Below are 15332 nucleotides of genomic sequence, written 5' to 3'. Positions count from 1 at the left end.
TAATAACAGTATAATTGTTACTAGTTGTAAGGTCACTTATCAATTTCAAGCAAGAGCTGGGGTACTACAGAACAGATTTTTACAAGTCGGTGCTTAGGGGAAAAGATAACCAGTAATCTTCATGCTACTTTCTCAGCCTAGTTAAATGCAAAAAACCCAAAACGCCACCCCAAATCAGGTCCCCACAGCAGTATCTCATCATATACTGCATTTTTCTTGCTGTCCTCTCACAACTGGTCAAGGAATAAGATCTAATTAACATGGATTACAGTAGACTTAGTAAGGCGGTACATATGCTAGGCTGTAAGCAGTTACCTTGCTGTTTGTTAGGGGAGTTATTCTTCTTTCTCCAAAGTTGCTCTTTCTCTACTTTCCCAACCAAATTGCAAATATCTTCAGCAAGAAGTTCAGGTTCCTCCAAAGCTGCGAAGTGGCCACCTCGAGGCATGAATGGAAGGAAACTATGTTGGTGTATTTCTTTCTGGCCCAAGCCTGGGGCGTGTGCATGACTTCATTAGGGAAGGAGGCAATGCAGTAGGTACTTGTACTGTGAGCCTGAAGCGAGGAGAAAAAATAATTTTAATCTTTCAAACACTTACAGTTTGGGTATGCTGTGTTAGGCAATTAACATTTGACTTCCAGCTTCTCACCTTTGAAGGCTAGACAACACTCCCCGACCCAGGAAAAACTAAAGAAATAATATTTTGCATAAATTGATATTAAGGCAATTTTTGCAAGGAATCCAGGGCATGAGAGTGAGAAGCATGGAAACTGAGAAGGAGGTGGCGGGGATCAAGTATTCCTCCTGCTGGCATTCAGCGCTTGAGACGTCATATATTGAGGGAAAGCAACACAATTTGACAGGGGCCGGAGAGAGATTTACAGTGAAGATTACAACTAGAACTTGTCGAGCCTGGCAGAACGACTGGAGGAAAGGGGAAGAATTATCTTGATCTGCTGCAACAGGGAAGGAGAGGAGAGGAATACTGGAGAGGTAAATCTAGACTAGCTCAGAGGAAACATTTCCCAAGTTTGAGACTTTACCCTGTAAAGTAGCTCTTGCTTTTAACTGGCAGGCATGCACACAACAGAACATTTTGCACCATAGTAAGTGTAGGGAAGCAACTGGATTTGAGGGGAAAAGTAATCTTTGAAAGTGGAATGATCAGTGCTTGTTACAAAACAGGGCAACATTTTCTAGGTTTAACTTGTCCAATACACATAAGCCCCCTTGTCAGAAGTGACAGATGTTAAGATACAGATACAAACACTGGTTGGGCATATAACTACTGGAAGTCTGAAAACAGGGTGCCTAATTTTACAATAGGACTTAGGACTCTTTCCTCTAGGCACACAGAAGCTCGTAGAGCTCATCCCATGTAGGCAGAACCAGAGCAGGATACTGCCCACAGTGTAGCCACAGCAGCTTCAAGAACTGAGTCACCTTCCTCAGAGCATCATTTTCAACAGCTAAATAAATACCATAGCAGTGAGCTGTGGTGCAGATACTCAGGGCAGGTTTAAGCCCTTGCTAAGACTCAAGCTGACACAAGTATATGCAGCCAAGCTGCTGTCTTAAGTGTCTGCGCAGCAGGAACATCAGTCTTACTTTCAAATTACGCAGTTTGTCAGTATACTTAAGTTTCTTCCAAAAGCAAGGCTTAAATCTTTTGCAAAACTAGGCAAACTGTGTCCAGAAAAGTACTAGAATTACAAACCAAATAAACTACAAACAAAACTGACTGCATGACTCACAGGCTAATTTAGTAACTGCAGTAAAATCTGGAATACTTGGATGTGCTTTTCCCTAGTTGGATACACCATGGATGGGTGTCCTCAAGCAGTGCCTCCAGTCAGTTCTCCTTACTGATGGTTCAGGATTCTTGCCTAATTACCGTGTTTTCCAAGCACAACACAGTACATCAACTAAGAGACCTGTCCCGCAGAAGAACAACGTAGTACAGTGTTGCTTTTTCTCAGCTTTCTGAAACTTGCAGCAGCTCTAAGACATAAGCAACTTGCCTGCGACCATGAAATTAAGTTCAGGGCAAAATATTTAAAGAAAAAAAACCACTTACCTTTCATGTTTCTGTGTGCCTATCCCCTCCTTCAAATTTTCTTTGTAGAAACGCATTGAGGAGACTATACAGCCTGACACCCAGTAGATCATGATATTGGTGAGCAGATCATCCAGGTTAAACTTCCTGAAAGGGTAAGCCTAGAGTTGCTTAGTTAGAACTGAATACATTTTGTATTACTTTAGCAGGGACTTGACTTTGGTTTGGTTGTAAGAAAAAAAAGTTATAGGAAAAACCAGTTAACTTGGTTAAGAAGAGAGTTGAGAGGTGAAGCCTGCTACTCCCCCTCTGTCTGTCAGTGACCAATTAAGCACATTAAAGGCTTGTGGACACAAACTGGGAAGTGACATTTTAACCTCTACACGGAAGGCAGACTCCAGGAGCATCTTATGCTCCAGCATAGCTGTCGTACTGTCTGTGGATGGGGAGGGTAGGTGCAGAAGAGCTTGTGCCATTTATCATCTGTGATTTGAAATGCTACCATGAGCTTTCAATAGAGCCATCACACCAACGTGCTGTTAACAGCGCATGTTTCATACCAAATTTTAGCTGTATGCAGCGCAAACATTATATTCAAATCCACTGTCACTGGGCCTTTTCATAACGTGCCCATTCACTCCTTTGCTACCAGGAACCTCAGCAATTTTCAAAGGGCATTTTTATCTCAGATTTCTGCCACACACTAATGTTAGCAAATGGTAGGTATATGAAACAATACCAATCAACCTAAAGCAAATTCATAGAGTTATGTATTAGTATTAAAATGAATCATGAGTTCTGTTTCCCAGCATCTTTAATGTAGTTAAACTTTTTTCTGTCCTAATGAAATTCTTCCACCTAAGCCACTATTTATTACCCAAAAGTTGTAGGGTGTATCTCTCTTCTAGGAGATCAAAGTGGGAAGGGAGTACATTAGCCTTCGTGGCCTGTTCGCTTCTGTGCACGCTGTAGTACAGCGCTGCACCATTTGTGGCCGCTACGGGCAGGCTCCCTGTGAGTTGTGAGGCGATCCATTCAGACAAACTTCTTTTGCTGGGACTCTGGCCTTAGTCACCTCATCCAGAATGGCGTAAGAGGAAACGCTTACCTTTCTAGTCCTCCATCCTCTAAATTCTGGAATTCCAGATCAGTCCATGTAGAAAACTTCTCCAAGATGTATGCAGCCAGTCCTACAGGAGAGTCGTTCAAACCACAGCCTGAAAAGGAGGAGAAAAATGTAACCAAAATTGCAATATCCAACTACTGAACTCAGACTGGTAGAGAAGCAGCCCATTACAACATGGCATAGATAACTTTACAAAGCTGTTCCAGCAGCTGCATTCTTAAATAAATAAATAAAATAATAGAATCAGTTGGAGCCATTTATTGTTGGGTCATAAACTGATAGTATCTGCAAACCAACAGGCTCTGCATTAGCTCACACTCTATGTTTTTTGAACTGATGTAACAGTATCGGATTTCTTCTTTTTTTTTTTTCCTTGTAAGCTAATAAGATCAAGCTTTATGTGCCAAGTAGGGTTTTGCTTCCATTAATCTGGAAGTTGTCATGTATTAAACAGCATTACAGGGCCAAACCCCACATGCCTACACATGACTAGGAGAATTTGCACCATTCTGTAACAGCAAAAAACATTTTAAGCATTATTAGAAAGTCATTAAGGAAAAGCAAGGCTTTACTAAAAGGTCCATCTTTGGAATTAGCAATAGGCAGCTGCCTTCATGCAGAACAAGGCTTAATATACTTTCTATAGTTTGTTTTGCTTGGACAGAAAAAACACACCTGCACCTGGAACTCTGCTAATACATCCTAATGCTGTGAAATAACGGGGACCATAAACTGTCTCGACTGCTCAGAAAAACCTTAGAAAATTTTTTTCCTGAGGAACAGCAGTATATTTGAAGTTCCACCCATGCAACCCAACCTTCCTGAAAGATGCTTAACACTACAGCTAGCACAATTTCATCAGTAATTGCTACTTAAACATGATAGTTGTTTCAAACAACTAATACTGATAACTGAAATACCAAGTGTTTGAAAAAGTTCTATTGAGCATGCTTTCCAGATCTGCAGAAGCAGACAAGCAACAGCCTGTTCTCATATACTTACTGAACAAAGAGTACATTGGTTTACCTAATAGGAAAATTTGATATTGATCCTAACATTACTTTGAATATAGGCGCTGCCTGTTTCAGTCGGTTGAAAATGAACCCACACTCCATGCAGGTTTCCCAAATAATAAGTGTAAAATCAAATCCATGCAAGCCAGTTGGATCGAAAGCCAGCTCTGAAACAAGAGTGTATTAGAAAGCAGTGTGTGTGCATATATATATATATATATATAAAAAGATCCAGAGACAACTTTCTTGCTTAAGACGGCTTGCAAGGTAGCCACCCTGTACCACCAGAAGTCTCAGGAGGACTGTGGAAGCCTCCATGGCTGTGCTTCCAGCTACGCTACATTCCCATCTTCAGAGGGTTTTTCTCCCTATGGGAACCTGCCACACTCCTCTGTCTTTGAAATTGCAGGAATGCTCCTGCCCCAGCTCCCAAGACTGGCTGCAGGTTCCCAGGCTGCGCAGTCCGCTCTGACAGACCAACACACTACTGGGAGGGACAAGAATCAGCCAGAAAACCACAGCAGAAGGAGCATGGCTAGGCATCTTTCAGCTCCCCCATCTTTTCTTAAAGCACAAAAAGAACTAGAGACTAGTAATTTTTAGAAACCAAAACTCAAAAGGAAGCAAACTATTTTAAATCTGTAAAATTATCATTTTGCCTACACGTTTCAAGAATATACCTGCTTCTGTAGGTAAGCTTATGGAAAATCGTTACAAAATAGTTTCCTTAGGTACATTTTTAATAAAACCCATGAGTGAACTGCCGCTGCACTAAACTAAAATATATTCAATTCAGTATTCTTGACTCAGTTGTTCAGTTGCAAAAGATGTTTTTAATAGAAACACTTAATACTCAAATACTTAAAGTAGTTAAGCAATCTGACTAGCTCACCTAGAAAGAACATTCACAGGTACACTTTCTTTGGAAGTCTGCAAATGATTCAAACAATGAGTGAGAATGAAATTTGATTTTACTTTTCAGGTATTACTTATCTCTATAAATAAGCTATATTGCATGCTAAGACAGCTAAAAAAGTTTCTTGTAGTTGACCTGACTTGAATGTGAACCATTCTCTGTGAAGAAACTACCTTTTGCTCTCAGCATAGCTGCATTAGAAATAGAATTACAGTCCCCAGTGATGGCAGAAGTGGAAAAGTATTAAAAAAACTATTTTATTTACAAAAACTGAAAATTAGGTCAGTGGCACTTCAGAGTATGCTCAATTTTGACGTGCACATTTACTGCTTCTGATGTAACCTTTTCTGACTTGGATACAGAAAAGGAGCCCACCTTTTAGGACTTCTAACTTTCCTACTTCAATTTCCCTGAAAAAAAAACCCTGATTTTATGCATATTTTAAGCAATACGTTTTGTTTCTATGAAAGTACAACTAAAATGAACAAACTAAATATTCTGAGCTCAAAAGGTTTTTTGTTTGTTTTACCAACAGTATCAGGCTTTGTAGCCTGTATGTGAGCGTAGCCAGACTCCAGCAAGATCCTGTAGAGCCCTTTTTTCAAGAAGGGAAACATCCGCCTCACATCTTCATCCTGGAAACCGAAAAGCCTTGGAAGATAGCAGCCCAGCAGAATGGAGAGCAGGTGAGTGAAACCCACGTTCGTGACTGAGGCTAGATTTAAATGGAGACCTTTCATATGGCTAAAAATAAGAACAGAAAAAGCCCCAAGTTAACACAGATAAAACATGATTCAAAGTTGTTATATTTAAAATCTTATTAACAAAAATGGACATACTTAAATTCCGACCTGCCAATGACATCATGACCTTCACTGTACTTCGTAGTGTGGCTTTTCACACAAAAATTACAAGTCGATGGGGCAACTGGCAGTAATCAGCACGCACTCCTGGGTGCTAAGCCACAAATCCTCCTTTTGTTACCAGTACTTATCCCGCTCTAGACCCCAGTGAGGTCATTATAAAACTACTGCACAACTGTTTGATAGAAGAGGTATATAGTATGAACTAAAGTATGTTATTTTGGATCACTGCTTAACACTGAGCACTGAAGAGAGAAACTACACAGTGCTCTTGTAAGGACTTGGACAGGAGCTCTCAAATGCACAAAAGAAACAACTATTCAAAGAATAAATCAGTTTTGCGTGCCAATCATGTCTAGCAAAGGGCTACTCACGTGGGAGCAATCTGGGCCAGATTGGTGCAGATGAGCCAGCCCCAGTCGCCACCTTGTGCATAGAACTCGTTGAATCCCAGTCTGAGCATCAATTCGTAAAAAACAGAAGCGGCACTTACAGAATTAAAGTCTGCATTAAAAAAAAGAAAAAGAAAAAACGCTGTTGCATTAAATCTAGCTACACTTCCAACCATGCAGCATTTATTCTCCCCATAAAGGCAATATTAAAGTTCCTAAAAAGCTACAAATCCATTTTTCCTTGCCTATCTGACGGACTACATGCAAGCCCTTGTCACACCATCTAGACAAGGTCTAGAGAGCAAGCAGAAACCATGAGGACAATGTCCAGCCTTTGCTGCAGACTAGTGTTCTCCCAACCCCACCAGTTGCCCATGTACTTGTGCCACCAAGGGGTTGCCAGACTCCCTGTAAACTGCGGTCATACTCCTGAGCCCTGCTGGGGCCACTGAGCACTGCCCAGGGAATGTGTTTCCATTTTGGCTGCTGTGAGCACAGTCTCATCTTACTGAAAGTTGGAAACTGCAAGTTTCCACTTAGTAACGCACTTCTCCACTGAACGCTGACCACGTAAATCAAACCCAGGGAAGTAGAGAAAAGCAAAACCAGCCCTACCCACATCATTCACCTGCACACATAACTTGAATACTAAACTCAGTATCACTTTAAATACTACCTCGCTCCAATTTGTTACAGCTTGTGTCTGTGTAATTCAGAGCACAAGCTGAAGGAGCAGGTATTTGGCTGCAGCCTGCCAGTGGATACATGGGTGGATTTGTTCCACCTGTTGCTGCTCACCTACCTGTATAATGTTGTTGAATATGGATTCAAAACACCCAAAAGCAACAGTACCAAATTAACTTTACTCTTCCTGCTCACCTACACACAATTCATTGACTCAGTTACAATTTATGAGTTGTCACTTCATAACTTTTTATAGTCCTTTGTAAATTATCTATACATTGTTCCTGAAACTAATTAATGATGTCACCTGAAGTCACACTCTATCTCCCACTCTCCACATGACACACAGGACCTTTGTTTCTACACTGGCAAAACATGAAGTGCCAGGAGTTACCATTCTGCTAACGGGCTATCTCACTGCAAGACTAGGCTTGTGTTAGTTCAGTTTCTTTTCATCATACCTTTTTTGTGGGGTGCTTCTGAGAAACCATAACCGGGGATAGATGGGCAAATGACTTCAAAAATGTGCTCATCGCTGAGGCCATGGCTTGCAGGATCCGTCAGGAGAGGGATAATTTTGTAAAATTCGTAAAATGAGCCAGGCCAACCATGAACCATTAATAATGGCTTTGCAGACTGGCCTTCAGGCAAACAAGGAGGCTTTACGTGAACAAAATGGATATCAATGCCTGTAAAAATAAAATAATTAATTTACATGCCCAAATTTACCATGACACTGAAACTAATCACAGAACTTCTTATGAATAAATCTTTTCTGAAGTCCTTTTTTGGTGAGCATGCAAACACCCAGCACTTTTCTCTGGCTCCATCTACCCAAGGACCTTAAAGTACTTCATAATGGGCAATTAAGCATCACAGCAGCCAAATGAGGTCGGCATATTTCTGTTTTGAAATAAATTGGCAAATTAAGACATAGAAGTGAAGCAATCTACTAACGGTAACACAGTGACTCAAACAGCTTAAAGGCAGAAGCGATGATTACATCATTTAGTCCAAGTGCCCTTAAATTTTACCCAAATGTCCCTATATGGCACCGGCTAGGCTTCAGCCAGCCACAGCTTTTTCCTCTTGGAAGGCATACAACTGCAACTTGAAGTTGATAGGGAGATAGGGAATCCATCATAGCTAGCAGCTGTTTGGGGGTGTTAATCACTTCCCTTGTTTTATGCATGCCTTACTTTCCATTTGAGTATGTCTGCCTTGTGTCTCCAGCCCTCGATCCCAATGTTACAGCAAAAGGAATTTTAAAAGCCTTCAGTAAGTATTCTATGGCCTCGGAGGCCTCCTGTAATCAAGTCACACATCTTAACTGCTGAAAAACCAATCATGCTGAATCAAGGATTTGAAAAAATGCCTTACTAAAAAAAAAAAAAAAGTGTTCCATTTAGTAGTTTTTTTCTACCTTTTGTCCAAAGCTTTCAGTATCTCTTTGAGTAAATCAGAACAGGAAACTATGTTCTAGTACCAGTCTCCTCATTGTTAAAAAGGTAAAAATTGCAGTCCTGTTTCCTTTGTGACCCTTTCAATATGCAAGCAGTGAGCTTCACATACAGCTTGCACTATTTGCTTCAAGTGAACCGCTTTTCCTCAAACCCATCCAGGGCTCTGCTTTCCGGGAAACAATAATTTGCTTTTAGTATAGTCTGAATGCCTCATTTCTTGATGCATTTAAGCACATTTTACTCACCATCAACTCCAGCTCACCAGCAATCCCACCCTTTTTCACTGAGATTTCCCCATCCTTGACAATTCTGTGCACTTCTGTATTCTTGGAAAAGCTGTCAAGTGATGACAGAAGCTAGGAATCTGATACACAGCATGTTTTATCTTGTCTTTTCATGTCTCATCTCTGTAATTATCCCTAACGTTGAAATTTCTCTTCCTATTGTTATACATAGTGCATCTTCCTTAGCTTCTTTTCCCTTTCTTGTCCAAGATTATTATTTTTTTCTTTTTTAAGGGAAGGCATTTTGCTTTTATCTTTCTGAGCATCAATCATGTTGTATACATTCAAATAAAATCTTTATGTTCTAACCACTACGTAACAACTGTTTATTGTCCCAAATCCACTTAAAATATTACAGTGAACTGCCCCATTTGAAATAATGCACAATTATGGGTGCAAGTAAAAACATAATGGCATAATCTCAAGCTTGAATTTTGCCATCATGAGACAATTGCCTGCTGTGCTCTAAATCTGCAACTGTACCCCCAAGTGACTCAAACACAACCCTAATTCAAGCATTTAAAATGTCCAGTTTGACCAAGCTCCAGCACCAGAAGACCTTAGCTGAATGGCGTCTTTCCAGAGGTGCCTGTGCTTGGAATGAAAAGACAAAGCATTCACTCACACCTGGCAGCATGTCAGCCCCAAGGGAAAGGCACCCTGCATTTCTAGGCCTATGAATGCTTGAAATGGCGCAGCAGAGCGCATCTGCCCTGCCAAGCAGGGACAACCTGAGCAGCCAGCACGCCCAGCTGAGGAGGGCTGCCAGACCCATGGCATCACCTTGACAGCAGCAGCTGGGGAACTATGTGGAGCAAGGAGACATCAGCGGGTATTTTTGCATGATTGCATGCAAGTCAGGGAACATGTGTACATCTTAAGATCCAGTGCTGTTTCCAAATGCTTGTGCTTGGCTCCAGTTAACACCAACTGACAACGCATCCATGCACAAGGGAATTCCATTTGTCATTCCTTGTCCTAAAGGCTTCAGTTACAACGCAGGAGTTTCTTGCTGCTTCAGCAGCAATGCCAATCATCCACGCCATGGTAGCCAGGAAGGGACAGCTTGTGCAAGACAACCATGGCATTCGTACAACCACAATCCCTTGCAGACAAGATTATGTGTTACTGTTTATTTTAAGGGAAAGAGCCACATACCTTGAATCTTAGTTTTGAACTGTGGGTACTTGTTGAGGATTTCCACTTGTTTCTTCCAATTGAACTCATTTTTCCAGTAGGAGACAACCTTCCTGAGATACACCGAGTTAGTCCCATAATGGAAACAGCTGTTCTCGAGTGGCTCAGTCAGTCGAGCCTGGTCAAGTCTCCTAAATAAGTCCTACAGGGAAAAAGAAAGAACAGATATTACAGGCACTTGCGTCTGCCATCTTCGGCTCTACTGTGCATAGCTTCTAGTTATTCCCAAATGAAACAAGAACAATGAAAATAACATCTCTAATGACACCTGTGCATTTTACTGATGCTCCATCAGCTGTTCCAATTCTTTTTCTCCTCCAGATGGCCTCCTTCCTCTTCTATTTGCAGCTGTTCTTAACACTCACTCGTCTTTGTTTTGCAGGGCTGGTTAACCTCTTTGCCAGGCTGATAACCTCAGAGGACAACACACTCTTCTGGCAGTACTGCAGCTTCACAGTTTAAATCTTGTTGCCTTTTCACGATATGTTGTTCACTAGGTTACCTGCGAGCCCAACCTCACGATCAGCGCTAGGGTCTGGCCCAAACCTTTTGCTCTCCTTCCCAAACCAAGGGTCTGGATGTTTTCACTGGGAAACACTCTGAGGGATTTTGCATGGCCATAAAGCTGGTGAAACTAGACTGGAATTAGTTTTCCAATCTAGAGTAACTGTGAAAGTGACCTTCCCACTGCACTTCAAGGTTACAGGGGATGCTGACAATACTGCAAAATCAGTCCAAAATCACTCAGCAGGGAAGGACAGCCAAAAGCCCCTTCCTACTCTGAACAGAACCACGGAAGAGTTGAGGGTGGAGGGCAGGTCTGGAAATCTAATGCTGCTCAAACCTCTGTGGGGTTTAAACCTGAACAGCACTTTCTAATACAGCAATAGAGATAGCTCTCAACTCTAAGATGAGTGAGGTGTATGCACTGGCTCGTGCCTCACACTGAACAGGCAGTCTCAGTCTAGGCAAGACAGTCGTATGTAAGCTCACTGCTTTGGCTTTTAACACGTGTACAGAAAACAGGGATTTTTAAATAAAGTTTTTAACATGTCTTTTTGTCCAGGATTGACACCTTTTAAAAAAATGTTTGAGTACTGTATACTAGCATAATAGCATAACTTTAACTCCTTGTTTATGGAAGAATATATTTAGAAATAGAATTTTCTACCAATGCATTATGTTGCAATGGCTGTCATAATACAGCATTGCATGTTTCAAAAACCTCTGTAAGTTAGAAATTACCTAGTTTTATGTCAGCAGTGTAAGACAGATATTGGACATCAATGACCATTGATATTACTAAGGAGGGCAAACAAAGTGTTAAAAAAACCCAGGCTTTACTGAGTAAACAGGAATCCATTGTAAATGAATAATACGAGCAATCCATGAATACTGTTTGAACCACTACTCTGCATAGATCTATGAAATTATGCAGTCCCTGGCATACACAATCAAAACCTTGCTATCTAACAAATTCTGCAATGGACATGTTTACTGCAATTACCACTGTGGTATTAGTGTTGACCGAAGTAGATCATTAATTACAGAAGACTCGGCACCCAGCACAGCTGCAAACATAAAGCAGTCAGGAAAATGAGATATTCTTAATTGCTTTTGAAAGAAAAGAAGGGGAAAAAAAAAAAAAAAGACATTGTTCTTATTCTGGTTGACACAAACTAGGGAAAGTACACAAACAGAAACACAGAGTTGAGTAATCTGTATATGATTTTTTTTGTTTATTATGTATTTACAGAATAGGTCTATTTACTAGCAATCTTGCAACAGCCATCTGAGAACAAAATTGTGTAGCAAGATGTGAAACCTGCCTATCCATACCTACGTTCTCAAGTACTGAAAAATCCCTTCCCCCAAGTCCTGGACACCGTTGCTCAGTCTCATAAATACAACTATTAGTTCAATTTAAAAATAACTTCAAAACAAGTTCTACATTTATTTGTACATTTCTTACTTATCTCTCCCCGATATAGAGATTTGCTTACGCTCAGCTCTCCTTCTGTAGTTTCCACCTTAAATGGCCAAATAGTTCTATCTTCTTCAGTGTCAGGCTTTGGTCCCTTGCCCCACCATCCGTCTTTGAAGGGTAATGTCTCTTCTTTCTTCTTGGAAAGTAAGAAGTAGATGATGACTGTCCCCAGAACCAGGAACACTTCGAGCAGCATAATGCCTGCAAGAGAAGAACAGAACGCCGGTGAGCCCAACCAGATAGTTCAGAGACATGTGATGTACTTCATAAAGACTGTAGAGATTTTCTTGCTTTTTAAGATAGGATTCGAGCTACGTGATATTCTGCCACACACAGGACACCAACACTTCTGTAAAATTTCAGAAATAGGATGTTTTATCCTATGCAACTCAAATGGGGCAGAATTAAATGTTTTACATAAAAACCATTTAGTAAAAACTGAACTCAAAGCAAGTCAAGAGATCACATGGATTGGTAATTAAACAGTCCTCTGATAAAACACATCACGTTGGCTTCCTCAGTGTCTGCTGACTCTTGCCAAACTTCAACAGTAAAGGAGGTGACTGTGGATATAATTCAAATTTAATGCTTTCTCTTCCTCTGAAGCTCTAAATTTCCCACAAATTCCAAAGCAGAGCATCTCTTCAGTAAGGCTCACGTATCTATTGTTATGAGATTCAGAGGAAAAAACAACAACCCAGACATATATATAGAATAAAAAGTGAAGAGCATGAGGGCAGCCACCTTGTACCTCCCAATCAGCGTGGGGGAGTGTGGCAGGGATATATTTGCATAACCTTTGAACTGCAGCACAAAGGGTAGAAGGACCTTCCCTTTCTTCCTCCTTCTAAACTGTTTTAAAGAGAAAACAAAAGACCACATGCATGCTGTCCTGGCTCTGAAACACCATTCCCCAAGTGATAAGATTCTGTCAAAGTGAAGAACTATCCAATTTTGCAGCATATCTGTGTGACTGACTGCAGAGCTGTTGTGCTTTAGTCAGAAGACCTTGAAAAAAAATATTTTGAATAATTTGAATTGTTTCATGCTGCATAGAAAAAAATAATTACTCAGACTCTAATAATGTTTTCAAGCATCCCTTTCAGTATAAGAAACTTTTGTAAGATGCTTTGGGGAACAGTACTGTTATGATTTTAATGTGTATTTTTAAAGAACGTTATGTTTCAAACACTTATTGGAAATTGGTAAGACGTGAGGTATTTCAAAACTTCTGTAAAGCAAGCATTGCTTATGGCACAGGAAAGTCTTTATTTTCTCCAGAGCCAGAAGGTTTTGTTGATTTTACTGCTGCAGAGTAAATCTGATGGTCTGAAAGTGCTCAGAGTCAACAGAATAGACCAAATTTATTCCTGGATCAAAATAGGAATTTTAACACAAGTTAATGGGAGTTTATAACAGGAGTAAAATTGATCAGTCTTGTAAGTGCCTTTATGTGACAGGACACATTTTGAGTTCAAGTTTCTAATGGCTGACAATAAATAAATAAATAAAATCGTCAAAATAAGCACCCACTAAACATTTTTACAGAAGTCGGGCACTATGCAGATAGGACACCAAGCTGGAAAAATCTATTGCTTACACATGCAAGTGCTACAGCCCTGAAAAGCGCCTTAATTCCCAGAGGCTGGAGGAACGGGAATGATAGGCACTGAAAGATCTTGATCTGTTTATTTTTTTCACTGGTCCTTCCATATTTTCTGTTGTTTGAGAAGGTGCCAGTTTTTCTCCACAACATTCTCTGGAGTACAAAACAACAACCTTTTCCCACCTCCACCATACTCAGTCCATAATTTACCCCAGAATTAAAAAGTTTATCCAATTTCAGCTTGCCTCAACACGTAAACCAATGCAGTCTAGGAGCCTCCAGAGCACAATCAAATTTTACTGCAGAGCAGAACTGGAGGGGCTTTTAGAAACCTCAAAGCACTTTACATAGAAATAATATCTACCACAGTATTTAACAGCATTTCTATTACTAAGCCTTCACAGAGAACAACAGCCACTTCCCTGAATTCACAGCACAACTCCAGCCACGGCTAGACTACAAAGGTTCACCAGCATAACTATGTAAACACCATGTATAAAAAATTCAAACTCTTGCCAACCTCAGTATGTTTACAAAGCCCCACGACAAACAGCCATGCCAAGAGAAAAGAGAGCTGCTGTCAGTGCCAGCCCCATTGTTCAGGCAGGATGGCTGGGGTACCTAGAAAAACAGAGGCCTCTTTCTCCTGGCTTACACTGCAGCAGCACCACGGCCTCTGCCAGCACGAGGGAGGCACAGCACCTAACACTGAACTGCTTTGCCCAGGAACAGAATCTCAGCTCCTTCTCTAGCAAGAAACTCTGATGTTCTAAGTCGCTGGAGTACAGAGAGCTACAAATATATTTCTGCTTCCCCATCTGCTCTCAAGGAAACTTGAGAAATCAGAATTTTTTGCAGCAGAAGCCATGGGAGGGATTGTGTACAAACATGCGTATTTTGCATTCACCCTGGACTGCGTATACAAAGGACTTGCTATGTGAAAAGATACCCATTTTTGCAATTAATTCCAAACAGACTAGAGGATGAGCTTGTTTACAATCCAGCAGTAAGCATCAAAATCACCTTCAGGTGTCACGTAGTTCTGTCTTCTATTGCAGAGAATTGGTGCTGGTTGACAAATCAATTTGCATGAGATGTCATTTTGACTGGGAGGAAGCCACCTCTGATACCTCTGGATATTTTTTGCTAATAGAGATCCCAAGTTGCTCTCTATATTAAGACCCCCTCAGTTCCCTTGAAAGTGCCTGTAAAATTCCTGATTACAATGAATACAGGGGCCTACAGCTCTAACCATGCTACATTTTTTTCCCAAGTGCACAGGAAGAAGAGAAAGGGCAAAGCGCGTCAGCAGAATTGTAACTCGCGCTTGTTCATAGCACACTCAAAGGGATTGTTTTGCTATTGACGAGTTACTGGAACGCAGCACGCTCCTACCAACCTGTGCTGAGAGGAGACCACTTGGAGCAAATGCACTCAGTGATTTCCCAAGTTTGCTATTCAAGCTAGTTCTCTAGAACTCCCGTGTGTTATTTGTACAGCATAAAGCAACTTCAGTCATGACACATCTGCACCAGAATTTCCTCTGCTAATCACTACTGAGATCTATTGTGAGATGGAAGTTATTAGTCCCTTACACTTGTTCCATGATACAGCAATACAGCATCACGAATGTGGAAGGAGAAACAGGTATAATAAAACTTTTCTATACTTGCAGTTTTCAGAGATCTAAAAAACAAGGTGCCGGTGCTTTTATTCTCTTGAAGTCTCTTGATGCAACCATGCT

The 15332-nt window shown here is 40.8% G+C and overlaps 1 protein-coding gene across 1 annotated transcript in view; it reads right to left on the bottom strand.

Annotated features, from left to right (window-relative positions):
* Positions 1–15332, bottom strand: part of EPHX1 (epoxide hydrolase 1) — a 37355-nt gene that overhangs the window by 10382 nt on the left and 11641 nt on the right. Inside the window, 10 exon segments of the mRNA XM_037405495.1 lie at positions 316–453; positions 456–533; positions 536–555; positions 2079–2204; positions 3166–3274; positions 5642–5856; positions 6350–6479; positions 7513–7740; positions 9957–10137; positions 11999–12183. Of these exon segments, the coding sequence (XP_037261392.1) occupies positions 316–453; positions 456–533; positions 536–555; positions 2079–2204; positions 3166–3274; positions 5642–5856; positions 6350–6479; positions 7513–7740; positions 9957–10137; positions 11999–12183 (1410 nt within the window).

This window comes from Falco rusticolus, chromosome 12 (genome assembly GCF_015220075.1).
Source record: "Falco rusticolus isolate bFalRus1 chromosome 12, bFalRus1.pri, whole genome shotgun sequence".
NCBI lineage: Eukaryota > Metazoa > Chordata > Aves > Falconiformes > Falconidae > Falco > Falco rusticolus.
This window is presented reverse-complemented; position numbering and strand designations above follow the sequence as displayed.